The 17,490-nt window shown below is 34.2% G+C and overlaps 1 protein-coding gene across 1 annotated transcript; it reads right to left on the bottom strand.

Moving 5' to 3' along the window:
• Positions 1-938: 938 nt before the first annotated feature.
• Positions 939-1,601, bottom strand: LOC149141830 (transcription termination factor MTEF1, chloroplastic-like). Its single transcript, XM_089451343.1, has one exon. It carries the CDS (start codon positions 1,563-1,565, stop codon positions 939-941), a length of 627 nt encoding a protein of 208 aa, XP_089307469.1. The 5' UTR covers positions 1,566-1,601.
• Positions 1,602-17,490: the final 15,889 nt, after the last annotated feature.

The raw sequence follows: 17,490 nt of genomic DNA on the forward strand, positions 1-17,490 counted from the left end.
TTTAAAATATGAAGTTTTACCTGCTATCCAGGATCAGGAGCTAATAGCTGTCATCAAGAATTTTGAACTGAAGTGCATTGTTCTTCCCGCGATTACTCTGGATGGACCATGGGAAAGACTACAGACATTGATGTGTCCAATAAATGTTTTCAATGAGGGAAAGACCTTGGCTCCAGATTTGTTGACAGGAATGCAGAGAAGAGACATAAAAGAGGCAAACCGAGCTCGACACCTCCACTCAGGGCATTTTCAAAATTCCACAACAATGAACCCTCCTTCTAGGGAGAAGATTCCAGAATGTCCAAAGCAAAAGGGCTTGCTTAGTTCTAAGTTGGAAAAAACTAGGTGCCTTGGTATTTTGGATTCTGAAGCTTCTAACTCATCCACAAAAGTTTCCGCAGGCTCTTTTGAAATTCGGCCCTTCCTCCTAAAGACAGTGCACAAAAATCTGTTCTCTCATCTGATGTCGATGAGACTAGGGTCCATCTGAGTGAAGAAATCTCTGTTTGTGCATCATTGCAAGATGCAGGGCTCTTTGATGCTTCTAAGGAGAAGTATAGAAACCAAAATGATATAAAACTTGGTGAGACAAAATCCTTTAGAACTATTCCTGAGAATGCTAATGATCCAAATGTCCACACTACTCCAAAAGATGAAACTGCAGACATTCACTGTTCATGGATTAGCGACGCAATTTTCTTTCATCTGAGAGTGCCCTGACAAACCTGGTCAATGCATCCCTATTCGTGCCTTCGTCTGGTAGTGGCTCAAAAAGCACCGCTTTCTATATTACTCTTGAAACTGGACCGTCCAAAAGCTCTTTTCCTTTCTTCTCTGACGTTTTAATCACTCTTAGATTGGAAGACAATGCAATGGTAATGTCGATTCAATTGCTGTTGCAGTGGTCTCACATCCACTATCCACCAGAGTGGTTGTGACTACAATACAATCCAAGGGTTGTTGAATATGACAGACGTGGTTCGGCTGTGGCTGGAAATGACTTTTTCGGCAATTTTACGAAAATCTTGGTTCGTCCCGGCAATTTTATCAGATTCTGGGGTCGAAACCACGGCTACTAGATCGGGATCAAGCACGGACTGCAGAAAAGAGACCTTCGGTTCGAGCGTACGACTAACATTAGAAGTTAAAAAATGTGGTCTTCTTTTGAGGAATGGGAGCAATTTCCGACCAGTGAGGCCGATCCTCTCCAGGAATTCAACCTTGGGCTTGACAATGCCCCCGAAACTCGACCTTAACAAAATGGGGCACCTGAAAAAGAGTTTACGAACATTAATTTCATCAAAACCCTTGTATCTCAGGAAATGTAGGGTTTGTCGTGAATTATCGTACGATTTTTGAGCAAGTAAATATGGTTTTCTCCTGCAAATGTTGTTGGCCTCGTCGAGAGAGAAACCACATTCGTTGAGAAGGAAGCTCGCTACTGGGGTGCTTTCAAAGGAGGGAGGCGGTGAAATGGGTACATTGAGAGTCGAATAAAATGCTGTTAATAATTTTGTTGGACTTTGAACGAGGCGCGAGGAGAAGAGAATGATGAAGGCAGGCATGGCATGGATTTGCTTCAGAGGTTCAGCTATAGGGCCAGAGACAGAGGTTTGCTTCGTATTTACTTTGATAGGGCGATGGGAACGACGTTACCATGCACAAAGGCGCAGCTCCACCTTCTACGCTATACAACAGTTCAGTAAATTTCCCAAACAAAGAGAGCGAACCAGGTAATGGCACGTTCACTGAAGCAGATAAGATCTCTGCAGCAAGATATGATTGATCTCCATACATGAAAAGCTGTCTAGCAGGGAACGTGGCAGAAGAGCATATTATGGCAGTAAAGCTGTTACACACGAGGAGGAAGGCCGAGGGACCGAGGTAACGTATATACCATCAACGGATCTACACAGATTTCCAAGTTGGTCTAAGGCAGCAGGTTTTAAAACGCATATGGCAGAGGCAACAAACGTTCATGGACAGACCTTCAGGCAGACAGAGAGCAGAGATGGCAGACAGTGTTATTATGAGGTCTGCGTATGCAACGTCTTGAATATGGAGTGGCTGGCAGTGTAACGTGTGCCTCAGATTTGGGCACATTGATTTCCCAAGATTTCTGTACGCATAATTGAAGGTAACGTTTCATGCAAATTAATCAACACAGATATGAACCGCATAGTTGAACCAATGAACCAGCACTCACGCCACACTACAGACTTCAATCTTAATGAGTAATATGAATTTATCCTAACAAATGTTCACAAACTCACAAGCTTCATTAAGAGATAGAAGCGTTGGTTTACACAGGCCACAAAAACAAGTGGCTTACACAATATTGAGAAAGTTATGAACGTACCAGCTCTGATACCATGTTAAACACACATGGACAGTAAAACAATGTGAAAGATAAAACATGCAATACAATTTTTATTGACAAATGATTTACATTTATAGTACATTATGTGACTCTTGGGTTTCAGATCCCAAGGTCTCTTGGACTGCTTTTGTCCATTCGACTTCCACACTAACCCATTAGGATTAGGTGTCCAACACGTCTTACCATGTAAGCTGCATCCTTGAATTTGTTTTCCCCTTGAAGCTTGACAATACCATTGCCAATTGTGTGTCTAAATAAAATGTCACAAATCTCCATAATGGTGATGACATGACTTCTAAAAATCCCGCAACCACTTTACTAAGAGCTTGATAAGTATAAGGGTCACTATCATAGTCAATGTTTGGAATATTGAAACCATGGGGAATATCTGCAATAACTAGAGCATAATCCCTTTTAGGTATGAGTTTAGCAATGTCTTCACAGTCGCTTTGTATTACTTGATATTGAATAGTGTCTAGCCCATTCCAAATGAAATGAGTAAGAGTTGGATCAAGTTCAACATTCTTAACATGTTGCTTCCTCAGTATTCGATCTTTATTTTTTCAATAAAGGTTCTGAAACTATTTGGTTCTCCATTATCATCATTCTTCATCTTTTATAAAATAAACAAATATATGTGTAAGTTATAAATTAAAATTAGTACACAGATGAATAAAAATGAATGTATAAATCAATATACCTTTTTAAATGCAAGATAAAAAACTTTTAATGTTGATGTAGAACTTGAATTTGGATAGTTGCATACAACATCATCCCAACTATCTTCATTCAACAATTTAACCATTTGTTCTTGAATTTTCATGTAAACTTTGTGACTGCATAGATAAAGTAACAAAAAGTTAATATAATGATACGTATAACAAATACTACCAAGAACAATATGTTTTATTTAAAATAAAATTATAATCTAGAAATAAATAAAAATAATTCAACAAACTTACTTTTGAAATTCCTCAGACATTTCCTCCAATGATAATTCCCCTGACCTCACACGAGATGATATTGTTTTGACAATTTTTTCATCTTTCACTCCTTGCATTGCTCTCCAAGGTGTGATAGTCATATCTTCTAGAAGCTGCTTCATTTCAAGACCTGATTTACTGCTGCTACATATCAATGGCTTAGACTTTTTGACCTTCTGGTTTTTAATGCCAATGTTTTCCCACATGCTAAAAATCTCATTAATCAACTCCCATACATCTTCAGTTTTAAATTCCAACTGGAAAATGTTATCAAAACCTCTGAATAAATCACTAATTTTGCCGCCTTTTCCACCTTTGAATTGATTTTCTCTTCAATTTGATAACCTATTTCCATACAACATTCCTTTCGGAAATCTACAGTAACATTTATCCTATCCCCATCACATTTTTCTTGAAATTCACTATGAATAAATCTAATCCTTTGGATGAAAGTCATAGACATCTTATATTCATTATTTGAATTTTGATCCCATGCCATTAACTTTGCTTCTGTATCTGATAAACCAACATAAATGATACATTTCATTGTTTCAGAACATGGGTTATTAGGATATTCCTCCATCAATTGTCTTGGAGCTTCTACAGAATGGTTCCCCCAAAGCACATAATAATTGTATTCAAAACATTTTGACTTATAAAATGCTTCTTTGTTGGGAACTTAAACTGGATCAACAAGAAGCACATAACTAACCACATGAGCATATGGATTGTACCTCATCAATGTCTTCAAGTTTTGAACATGCAGATGATGTGGCTTTCTGACTTGATATTGACATTGTCCTTCACTTGCCTTATAGGTTTGTCTGACATTAAGCTGAAATGTACGACCACCATCAATCAAGTTTCTCTTTGTCAAATTCTGTCGAATGACATTTTGTTTTGTTTTGATAATGCCACCCTCTAAATCAGCGTCTGGTGTAATGATTTCTCTGGTTTCTTTTGAAGTTTTACTAGGTTATTGACTGCTGGTAATGACTACTTCAAAATCTTCAACTTTACTTTTCTTCTTCATACCATTCTCATCATTAACTGTAACAGATTTATTCTTGGGCATTGTTATTTTTGGTCTTTTACGGATTTTATCAGTTCCAATTTCATCTTCAGTAACGACAAAATATGCTTCATTGTCAGTTTCACCTTCATCGTCTTCAAAAGTAACTTGTCTACCTTTGCTAGATTTATCCACTAGAGGCCTTTTTTTTGATCCCTTGGATGTAGTTTTGTAGCATCATCAATTACTACATTTTTCTTGTTTTCCATATCTTCTTCTGACACTGAGTAGAAACTGCTGACAACTTTCATAATATCATGCTCTATGAAATTAATGCTTCCCAACCTAATTGAACAACTTTCAACAAAATTCTGCCAAACAAAATATCATATGTCAATAAAAACAAAGTTAAAAAAATATAGTGAGACAATTACAAGAACGCAAAATAAAAATATAAATAACAATACTTACGATATTTTGTTTCATCTCATTTACGATTTGTTTACACAACTTTGTAGATACCTCTCTCGTGTCATACAATGAATATGATAGCTGGTATTTAATCCTTTCATGTGACTTGGGAGGTTTTGTAAGTATGTAAACAACTTCAGTGTCCAGTACTGAACACATATCTATGACTCTTCCCATCACCTCATAAATTCCATTATCATTCGGTATATCAATATATAGATATATATTCACATTTTGGCTCTCTTTCTTTCACATACCAGATTCTTGATGGAAATTTCACTTCTTTTGAATTCTTCCAGTATGAAATCATCTTCTTATCATTTGAGGCACTTGAAAGATTTGTAGCCATGAGCTCAGGTGGAGTTTGTTCACTAATGTTTTTTGAAGATCCACCTTTAAGAGTCTTTGGTCCAAAAAGATTCACAAAAATCTTCTTTGATGCCATTTTCCTGCAAAAAAGAAACACATAAATCAGTAAATAATGAAAACATATTAACTTAAATTAACAATGAAAATATATCATAAATTTTTAATTTGTATAATCAGATCATTGAAATTAAAAAAATATTAATACTAAGAAAATCGCCTGCCACCCCGCGGGTGGGTGAGCCGCCGAGGTGGCGCGGAGGGAGGCTGTGGCAACAACTTCTACCATTTCTCCCCACATTGATCTCCTTCTCCGTCTTCAATCTACCCCTCAGGGGGGAGGCTGAGGGGTAGATTGAAGACGGAGAAGGAGATCAATGTGGCGAGAAATGGTAGAAGTTGTTGCCACAACCTCCCCCCGCACCACCCCAGCGGCCTGCCTGCCCGCGGGGTGGCCGCCAGGGTGGCGCGGGGGGCTGCCACAACCTTCCCCCTACGCCACCTCGGCGGCCCGCCGGGCGGGGTGGCATGAGGGGGGCTGCAGCAACAACTTCTACCATTTCTCCCCACATTGATCTCCTTCTCCGTCTTCAATCTACCCCTCAGCCTCCCCCTTGAGGGGTAGATTGAAGACGGAGAAGGAGATCAATGTGGAGAGAAATGGTAGAAGCCCCCTGGCGGCCCGCCTGCCCGTGGGGTGGCGGGCGATTCTGGGAATCGCCTGCCACCCCGCCGGTGGGCGGGCTGCCGAGGTGGTGCGGGGTGGGGCTGCCGTCGTGAGCTTTACTGGGCCCACCATGCTCATGGCGGACGTATTGTTTAATTTGGCTCACAAAAAGTATTAATTTAAAAAAAATAATCTACTTCATTAAACTTATTTAATATTAAAATTTTCAAGGAAAAAAATTTAACTAACCTTTCAATTGCGAGAATTCTTCGTTGAATATGTTGTTGATAGCAATGTAGCTGCTCCACAAATTCGCTCCAAGTCTTTCAATGAAACTCAAAAAACCTTGATGTGATGTGAGTAATAGTAATAATGGACTTTATTATATAGGTGAAATTTTGGAGATGTTTTACCGTACGGTTAATGTGGGATTAATTTGTTTTAAAAAAATTTAACATGTTAATTTTTTTATGGCGACGAAGGAAAATATGATAAAGCGAATATTATGGAATTATTTTACAGTGAGGTGAATGTGGGATTAATTTGTTTTAGAATGTATTATAAAAATTAAAAAAACATTCAATTGTTTAGTAAATATTATATACTTTAACTATTAAAATAATTTAGGTAGAAGTTGTAGTTTACAATTTTAACTTTAATGATTTATTTCATAAAAAAATTTAGTTTACATTTTTCAATAAATTGTAGAATAAAATAATGAAGGGAAATAAATCTAACAAACTTTTTGGAGGGAAATATTTTCGCGAAACTTTTTGGAGGGAAAATTTCATTCTCTAAGCTATATAATATCTTTAGGAGACTCTCCATTTGTATCATTCAACATCTTCTATTTGAAAGGGATGGATTGTCCTGATAGTGAAGTTTTGATTTATACAACATCAACATCTTCATCGCGTAAAAACTCTATTCATATTGATGAATATAGCAGGAATTCTTCCACTATGAATAGAAAGTCAATTCTTCCACTTAGTCCTGATCCTAAGGGCTATGAGAGCAGCACTGATGAAAGAGGGGATGGAGAATTTCAAATAAATAAAGAGTCATAAATTCTACTTAGTCTTAATTCTAAGGACTATGAACGCAACAGTGATAATGAACTTGATGACAAATTTCAAAAGAATGGAGTGTCACGGTGTCCACTTAGTCCTAATTCTAAGGACTATGAGAGCAACAGTGATGAAGAGCATGATGGTGAAGTTCAAAAGAATGGAGTGTCACAATGTCCACTTAGTCTTAATTATAAGGACTATGAGAGAAACAATGTTGAAGAGCATGATGATGAATTTCAAAAGAATGGAGTGTCATGGTGTCTACTTAGTCCTAATTCTAAGGACTATGAGAGCAGCAGTGTTGAAGAGCATGATGACGAATTTCAAAAGAATGGAGTGTCATGGTGTCCACTTAGTCCTAATTCTAAGGACTATGCAAGCAACAATGATGAAGAGCGTGATAACGAATTTCAAAAGAATGGAGTGTCAAAGTGTCCACTTAGTCCTAATTTTAAGGACTATGAGAGTAGCAGTGATGAAAAGCATGATGATGAATTTCAAAAGTATGGAGTGTCTTGGTGTCCACTTAGTCCTAATTCTACGGATTATGAGAGCAGCAGTGATGCAGAGCGGGATGATGAATTTCAAAAGAATGGAGTGTCACGGTGTCCACTTAGTCCTAATTCTAAGGACTATGAGAGCAACAATGATGAAGAGAGTGATGATGAATTTCAAAAGAATGGAGTGTCACAGTGTCCTCTTAGTCCTAATTCTAAGGACTATGAGAGTAGCAATGGTGAAGGACAGGATGATGCACTTAGTCCTAATTCTAATGAGTATAAAGATAGCAGTGACAAAGGACAGGATGTAGCATTTTCAATAAGTAAACAGTCACATTTTCGACGTATTCCTAATTCTATGGACTATGAGAGCAACACTGACAATGCACATGAGGAAGAATATCCAATAAACATCGAGTCAAATTTTCCATTCAGTCTGAATTCTAAGGACTATGATAGTAGCACTGAAGAAGGGGAAGATGAAGAATATCCTCCAAGTCAGTATTTGAAAAGTACAACTGATCATAGTTTGGATAACATTCCTCTTAATGATGATGAAAATCCTTATACAAATGATGATCCAATGATGGAGATGTTGCCAAGAATATTGTATTAAGGAGTAGGAGCAGACCTTTTCGTATCAATGCAAGATGTTCTAGTTATACAAGGGGTAGAGCAGAATATCTGATGAGAAGAAGTTCTATCAATGCTCTCATTTCAAGTGAATGTTGCCAAAAAGATTGCTTGAAACATATGGATTTCAAATTTGCATTAGAGAGCAAGAAGAGATATTTGTCAATGAATAAAAGCATGCAAAATTCATATTTAGTTGGGTGCATGCAATATACATTGTCAGGTTATGATTATCATATTAGGACTTTATTTATCTGTAGAAAAGATTTCAAAATGTTTCATTCGATTGGGAATTTTTGTCTCTCAAGAATTCAAGGAAATTTGGAAAATGATCCCACATTTTATTCAGAAGTACATCATAAAAGACAGTTTGGGCCATTATCAAATACTACAATGTCATGGATGAAAGATTTCTTTTCAAAGCATGGAGAGTGTATGCCAAATAGAGAGACAATACATATTCCAGATAATTTTTCAAGACGAGAAATATACAAATTATATAAAGAATATGCAGAAGGTGCTGAGGGACATGGACGGTTTATTACATATCAATATTTTGTGAAGGTATGGAAGAAAGAATTCAACAATGTCCGTATTCCTAAGAAGACAAGGATGGGGATTTGCAGTACATGTGCTTCTCTTAAATAAAAAAGGGACAAATGTGAAGGGTCATAAAGAGGTAAGCATTCATAAATTTAACTTTTAAAATTGTATAGTCATCAACTATGAAAACATATTTCTTAATGGCTTTCTTTTATGTTGTGTAGATTCAATTTTCAAAGAACTTCAGGAGCATCGCGAACAACAAAAAAATGAAAGGAAATAGTTGTACAAGCATCGAAAGAAGTGTTATGATAATCCGAATAAATATTTGGGTTTGATAATTGATGGTATGGACCAGAAGAAAACACTTTTACCACATTTTGTTCGCACACCCAAAAATTTACAGGAGGAAAATTTTATTCAATATCACTTAGTCGGTTGTATGGTCTTCAATGGGAAAATGTTGCCAAGGGTGTACTTAACAGCTCCAAATATTCATAATGATGCAAATCTGACCATAACCATAATTCATGATGTGCTTTCTCATTGGTCTGGTAATCTTCCTGAAGTTTTGTATCTACAATTGGATAACACTTGATGTGAAAACAAAAATCAGGTTGTTTTTGGATATCTAAACATGCTTGTTGAATTGAGAATTTTTCAGAAGGTAAAGGTTGGTTTCCTTCTTGTTGGGCACACTCATGACCATATTGATCAGATGTTCAATCGTTTTTCAGTCACATTGAGGAGGAAGGAAGTTGGGAGCTTGCCATCATTAATTGAATGTATTAAGAAATCATACATGCCAGAGCCTACTTTTGATGTGTTGGAAGAAACTGTTGACATGCGAAGGTTTATTCTGGGATCATATGGTGAGGGGAAATGCGTTGAACAACTTAATGACATTAGCTTCCAACATCAATTTCATATAAAAAAAATTGATGGGAAAACACAAATATGGGGCAAGAAGTATTCAACTACTGTAGAATGGGCACCATCATCAAGTTTGTAATTTTTGAAGTTCATTCTAGATCATCCAATATTTGCATAAAAAATATTGTTATTACAATCAATTGGTGAAGTTCATAATGCACGCAGACAAAATAAAGATATAAATTATTCTGATTGCCTAGAAGAAATTAAAAAATGTATTAGATATACATATGAGTACTTTGACATTGCTGATTCAGTTTGGTGGGAGTCATTTTTCAATAATCAAAGTGATATCATTTCAACAACAACAAATGAAGATATACCTTTGAAAAATCCATTTATTTGGCCACAAAATGTGTCGAATGAACATGAGGAAATAAACTTTGTTGAACAACAACAATCTCAAGGTATTATTAATTCTTCACAGGCAGAGGAAAGAGAGATGTATATTGGTTCCAGAAGATCTCATGCACAACGTGAAGCCATGGAAGACCTTTACAGGGTTCAATACAGGATATTAAGGAGGGTTGCATGATTGCAGTGCTAGCAGATGGAGATCCCAACGGCTATCCATTCTGGGTTGCTAAAGTTATAAAGGTCTTTACAGAAAATGAGGATGTTACAGGTGTTAAAGTACATTGATATGCCATAAATACACACCCATTCAATGGTGTGTATAAGCCAGAGATGGTAGTTGACAAAATGGCGGAAAGAGAGAAAGAAAGGGTACAAATATAAATCGTCGCCACACAGACATATTAAAATTGGAGGATGTTGACATACTTGTTTATGACTTCAATTTAACAAGGAGAGGAACTCTTCGCTTCAAGACGATAGAGATTCTGAAAAGGTTGTTACCAGAAGGAACAATGTTGAGATAGGAGTCTGCTGAAACTAGTCATAGATCTAGAAGAATTTTGAAGCCTGAAATGGTGGGCATGTATGTGGACTCAAATGGGGCACTAGTTGATGAGAAGAATATGGAACATCTTCGTTAGCATCCAGTCACTCATCTGAAGATGTGAATTCTGATGGTGTGCAAGAAAATATGAGTGATTTTGAATAATTGTTTAAGACAATTTATATCAATGATGTATGCATCGTATCTTGAAATAAATTTTTGATTTCCATATGGTGTTAAATGAGAAGTTATGAGTCATTTTTATGTTGTTGGATTATATGTCTTAATTATGATAATTTTTATTGTTTAGAATATCTACAATGCAACATTAACTTAGAGATATAATGTATGTTTCATTCAATATACAAATAATGACTTTTGAATTCATTTAGTGATGTAATTTGTTCATAATGTCATGGTTTTTTAATTTTATGTTTGAAAAAAATTTCAATTTATTTTGCATCTAGCATGTTATGGTTGAGAACATGTTGAATTTATACTTAGGAAAGAAAAATGTTATTCTACCAAAAACATTAGTGTGTTTTTTCCTCATAAACAACTTTTTTTGGCACATAAAAATTCGGTTTTACTAGAATTTTTTAAAAATGTTGAAGATTGACCCTAAAACGTTCCAGTATCATCACTTTTTCGTTTTCAAGCTGTATTTTGCACGAAAATTTCGTTTTCACTGCCATTTTTAAAACATGTTCAAAATTGACCCTAAAAAAAAAGCCATCATTCTAGTATACACACTTTTCATTTTTAGCACTGTTTTGATGTTTTTTCGGGGTTTTTTGGCCAGAGTTCCCATTTTGAGTTTATAGTTCCCGTTTCAAAGTTTACATTGTTCTAGCATGGCCATCATTCATCAATAGGTAAAAAATGCATTTGTCTTTGTTTTTCCTTGGTTTTGTTTCATATGCACTACTTTTCATTTTTGTTGTAAGTCTTGGATAAATAGGTACCATACACCTCTCTTCCTTCATCATCTCACATTTTATTGCAGACAAGTGCTAAGTTTTTGTATGTCATGGAAGGATCTAGAAGGTGAAAATATGAATGAATGATTTTAAAAGATAACATTTTAAAGACTTGTGAATGAGGGTGTGATATCCAAAAGTCCAAGCTAAAAACGTTTGATATCATGAGATGTCAAACAAGCTATGTTCGAAATACCAGTTCCATGGAGCTTGCTACAAAGTGATCTAACTGTTAACCAACAACATCAACAACCCCAAAAATTTCTAAGATAAACATAAATCAATGCAAATGAAGAATTATCAAGTGATGACTAGTATCAAGGAGAAATAAAGCTCCATTGTAACATCCACCATACCATTGCTATGAGGTATTCTCGCAAGGTCCCTTATTCATCCTACTTATTCACGAGGGTGTGCCTATTTATATTTCCTTCTTTCAAGCTTAATAATCTATGTATGTTGAAGTCCGAACTCCTATTTGTTTATTGAGTCAAATCTTAAATATTTCATGATACTACTACTACCAAATTATGACTTCAACCTATATTTCTTTCATGAGTTTTCCATACTATTGTTCCCCATAATCCATACAATAACATAACGTAGCTCACCTACCATATTGAGTTACCTAACTGTCCTATCTTTTCCCCCAAAAAAATTTGATGGTGAAAAGTTGTATTAGGTGCCATCAGGCCTTGGAGTGCTTGAAAAATATATTTTTGGCATGAATTCCTTGGGCATAATAATTTCTGATTGAGAAAACCCTTTTAGGCACAATCAAACAAATCATCTTTGAAAACTAGTTTTCTAGTAGACAATATTTGTAAAAAGGAAAGAAAGAGAGAATAAAAATTCTATCTAATTTCCATCGCTCCTTATGTCAAAAATTTCTACATTTGATACTCCATCAAAATTTCATATTCCACATTATCTCAATCTACCAACCATTATGTTACAAGTTCCAAATTTTCTAGATCTCAAGTTACAAAGTACCGCAAGATTGAGGTTCTACATTTCTCTTTCTTATTCAGTTCATTTCAGATCACCATTGTGAACCAGCTCAACTCTTTTGCCTCTCAAGATGTTATTTCATGGACCTCTTAGGTAAGTGAAGGTAGACTTATTTTCTACTTTTTAATCATTAATTTATTCAACACTAGAACAAGTGTGTTTGGAAATTTTTCCATGTCTCTTTTTGTTTTTCTCATATGCCCTTCCTTATTTGTCAAATTTTCAGAGGACAAAAAAAATCCTTTGGTTGGAGGAGCATATTCTAAGACATGTCTCATATTATCGCTATTCCTATTTGACTCCTTAAGAGGTTCCCCTATGAAAAATGGTGCCATGAATGATTTTTTTGGCATATCACAGTTGCAGTTAAAAGAAAATATGTGCCAAGGGCTCTTTTTGCATGCCAATTAATTGCAATTGAGGCCAAATCAAGAAAAACAAAGACATAGATTTTGTTCCTAATATATCCATTCAAGTAACTGTGTCTACATTTTCTTTTAGAAAATGCATATGGAAGGTTGTGAGGGCATGTTTTCAAGGAATATTTCAAACTTTTGTCACCATGTAAAAGTAAGCCAAAAGTCTAGTCTTTTATATAGCAATATTCTTTCTTTGTCAAATGGAAATTGTCAAAGTTCATTAAGGTGGTAAATGAAGAAAAAAACCTCCCTTTTGAAGCACTCAATTTGACCTTTAAATGAGCCCCGAGCATGCATTTTCGTGCAAAAGCTCGTAAAAGTAAAAAACAAGTAAAAAGGTAAAAATTGCCAACTTAACAATTTTTTTGCAAGTCAATTAAGAAAAAGATGACAAATTTGGAGACTTAGTTTTGTTGGGAAGGTGATAAGCTTCAACTGGCATGTCTTTCTTTATAAAAAGGAAACATCTACAAGTTTCAACATATATCTTTCTAAGAACTCTTAGGTGGGTGAGACTTTGTTTTTGAAAAAAATGTAGAAACTAAATTTCCAAAAGTTGAAATCCATTGACGTTTTTTTTAGTAGGGGAATTACAATTAAATTAATGTGCTCACCAAGAATCATTGACACCTAGAGTGGCATTTGTGATACATTGGCTCTTTTGCAGGGTTGAGTTGTCATTTGGAAATTTGGTTGAAATATACATTCATGAGATATAATGAATGCACATGAGCTTAGCTTTCAAATTTATTGGATAAGCATGAGATTTTTTTTTGGCCGTAAAGAGTAGAATAAAAGGTAAGCGTTATCACACAAGAACCAACACTTACAAACTTCTAGTTGTCACACAAGAACCGACCACAAGATGCTCAATAAAAATTCAAAGTCCAAGAGTTAGGTGTTGCCACACAAGAAATAACACTTAAAAAACTTGTGGTTGCCACACAAGAATCAACTATGAGAAACTCAGATGCCACTCAAATACTTTTCAGAGAAGGAAGACCCCATAACATAGTTAGAAAAATTAGATGCAATGTTGCAAGTGGACATGCAACATCTTCAATTGGGGGATAAGTCTAGTTTGAGGGACAAGTCTAGTTTGAAAGATTAGGTAAATGATTCAGGAAGTGTATTTACTAGAAAAGACCCTAGTGCATGCATAATCAATCAATTTAAACTTGAATCAAGCTTGTTTTTATTTATGAAGATTTCATTTCCTTTTAACACTTAGAATTGACTTTGATGATGAGACTAAAGACTGAGGAGTCATTAGAGTGTTGTTGCAAAGCATTAAACCACCTAAGGGAGTAGACCAACGATACTACTACTTGATTTTCTACTTGTGAGGCACTAGTGAATACTTGATCAATCAAGTGTTTTTAAGTGAGTTGTGTGCCTTGTTTTTACTTTCAGAAAGTGTGCTACATGTTACAATTTATTATCCAACCAAATTATTACATTGGTGAATGAAACACCATTGTGTGGGTCTTCCATCTTCGCCATCGAAAGACATACTTCACCTCACAACTTGAAAATTTTCCATTATATGCTTGAGTAATATAGGTTGTTAAGATTAGTCCTTTCTGTCTTGAAATTGCTTTTGATTGATAAGTATGATGTGTTTCATTTTATGCAATTGATTTCATAAAGTAGGATAAATATTAAGTATTCTAGATAGATCTTATTACAAACAATCTAATTTTTCACATATAATGTTTGCATTTTAGAAGTTTACAAACTCAAGATTGATAATAAGTGTTACAATTTATGCAAATAATTTCTTGACAAAAGACATGTCTCTTACTTCCTATTCAAGTGTTGTTAGAAGTTTCATGTATGATATAGTTTGTACCAGACTATATATTTTCCATGAAGTGAGAATTTTGAGCAACTATATGTCAAACTAGGGAAGGAACATTCAAAAGTTGTAAAGAACATCTTCAAATATCTATGTTGTACTTCAAATTATGCAATATACTACCAAGAAATACCTAAACCAAATAGAATGATAGATGTACAAAGTTTTGTGAATGCAAGTTAGGCTAGATTTGTTTAATTATAATTTTTTTACAAGTGGTTATGTGTTTAATCTATTTGGTAGGGAAATGAACTGGATAATAAATGCTAGAGTTCTATCATAGAATATCTCAAAGGGGTTAAGTGTTTAACCTATTTGGTTGAGTAATCAATGAGATAAACAAGTGACAATTTGTAGTTGCACCTTCAATTATAGAAGTTAATTACATGTTAACCACTCATGAAAATAATAAATATGTATGGTTGTAGAAATTATGTTTAGGTATTGGATTTATACTCACATTTGTAAGAATTGTTTATAATTATCAAAGTGAAATTTTCTTAGTAAATAATTCCACTTTTCATGTTAAAACTAAGGACATTGATACATGATATCATTTTGTTAGAAATATGGTCGAAGACAAGAAAGTGATGTTAGATAAAATTTATATATTAAATGATGTTGTAGACTCATTAATTAAAAATATTAATCACTTGATTTGGAAAATAAATAAACATAAATATCCTTAACTGTTAAGTCTATAAATTCATAGCTCTTTTGTTTTAAAAGTATTCTTAAAAAAAATAATTGTTGAATAAGAATGGTATTCTCCATGTACATCTTTAATATATAATCACAAGACCTATAACCCACTTACTTCTCAAGACAAATCGTTTTCCTTTTGAGCTATGTGCTAAGGCTGGTACATATTGCTCTATCTAATATAAATATATAAAACATTAATATATCAAGTAAATTAAGTTATATATATTTCTCAAATAATGTTGATTTATCATCAATACCTATTCAATAAATTTGTGTGAGTTCTCTTCAAGTTTAAAACTTATCAACCATGGAGAGGGAATCACGTATACAAAAAAAGTAGAGTTACACGGTGTAAGAATGATTTAAATATCTAAAGTTAAAATTGAATTATATTATATTATTTTATTTTTTAACTAAATATTATAGGGAAATCTAATAGATGTTTCTATGCATTCGTGGATGGTGTTACCATTAAATTTATTAATGTGGATTATTGTGCACTGACTCTTAATAAAAATGGTAAGGAAATAATTGATTTGTTTTATAATTTTATTTTTATGCTTGAAAAGATTCAAGAGAAGCCTTTCTAAATTTCTATAAATTGGATGTATTAGTTATGAAGATATATTTTTAAATTGAGATTTAATGTGGGCATATCTAAGGCATTCTATGTGAAAATGCTTTTTTTCCTTCACTTTTTTTTTTTTCGTATTTAGAGGAATTGATAACTAGGCTGGGTTGTTACTTGTGTGACGTGGGGTTGGTTCCGATTGTTGCCATTATAATCTCTAGATAAACTCGTACACACCCCCACGCATGGCCCACATGGTGAATTGGGGGAGAGGGTTCAACCTTCAATGTCAAACTTCACAAAGACTTCATATCATGACAATCGTCAATTGAGTTGCTCCCTTAGGGGCCATCCTCCACCTTCTTAGTATTACAAAAATATTTATGATTTTATCGATTAAGGTTAATGCCTTTATAATACCTTATTTTCATGTCATCCTCTAATTTTTATTGAACCAAAATTTCTCCTTGAATTTACATATGACGTTTTAAATATTATCAATATTTTGTATAATGATCTCATCCTTTATTCTCGAATAATTTATCCAAGACATGGCATCTTTGTATCAAACCTTAAGTGAGTTTCACTAAATCTTGTAGCAATTTTAGAAAGCCTCTTAACCCATGAGGTGTAATGATAAACTCATACACACCCCCATGCATGGCCCACATGGTGAATTGGGGGAGAGGGTTCAACCTTCAACCTCAAACTTCACAAAGACTTCATATCATGACAATCGTCAATTGAGTTGCTCCCTTAGGGGCCATCCTCCACCTTCTTAGTATTACAAAAATGACAATTTTTTTTGTACTAACTATAACATAAATATATTTTTGATTTTATCGATTAAGGTTAATGCCTTTATAATACCTTATTTTCATGTCATCCTCTAATTTTTATTGAACCAAAATTTATCCTTGAATTTACATATGACGTTTTAAATATTATCAATATTTTGTATAATGATCTCATCCTTTATTCTCGAATAATTTATCCCAGACATGGCATCTTTGTATCAAACCTTAAGTGAGTTTCACTAAATCTTGTAGCAATTTTAGAAAGCCTCTTAACCCATGAGGTGTAAACAAGCTAATTTGTGTAGGGTTTTGTTTTCATGTCATTTGTTCAAATTTTATGGAATAAAAAACCATCCCATGGAGTGTCTTTTATATTAACTAGCACAAACATATAAATTAAATGGTTGATAGATCTAGATAGACATCAATCCATAGTAGGCATGAAAACACTCCTAATACATCTCACATTATCAAAATTTAATAAAATTAACTAAATTATAATTCTATTTTAAATTAATATCATTATTATTATATACATTTAAAAAATCATATAACTGTAAAAACATAGTAAAGAAACAATAAATAACAAAAACTCTATAACACTCTTGATGTTAGTGACAATAGAACTAATCATAACATTTTTTTAATTAAATTGAAAAGCAAAGAAAACCTAACTACTTAAAATTAAAA

The sequence above is a fragment of the Pinus tabuliformis genome, chromosome X, assembly GCF_031772625.1.
Source record: "Pinus tabuliformis cultivar Carrire ecotype Pingquan chromosome X, CPIR1, whole genome shotgun sequence".
Lineage (NCBI taxonomy): Eukaryota > Viridiplantae > Streptophyta > Pinopsida > Pinales > Pinaceae > Pinus > Pinus tabuliformis.

Bases quoted from the DNA above. Each gene is read 5' to 3' on its own strand.
- LOC149141830 (XM_089451343.1), bottom strand. From the start codon at position 1,565: ATGCCTGCCTTCATCATTCTCTTCTCCTCGCGCCTCGTTCAAAGTCCA.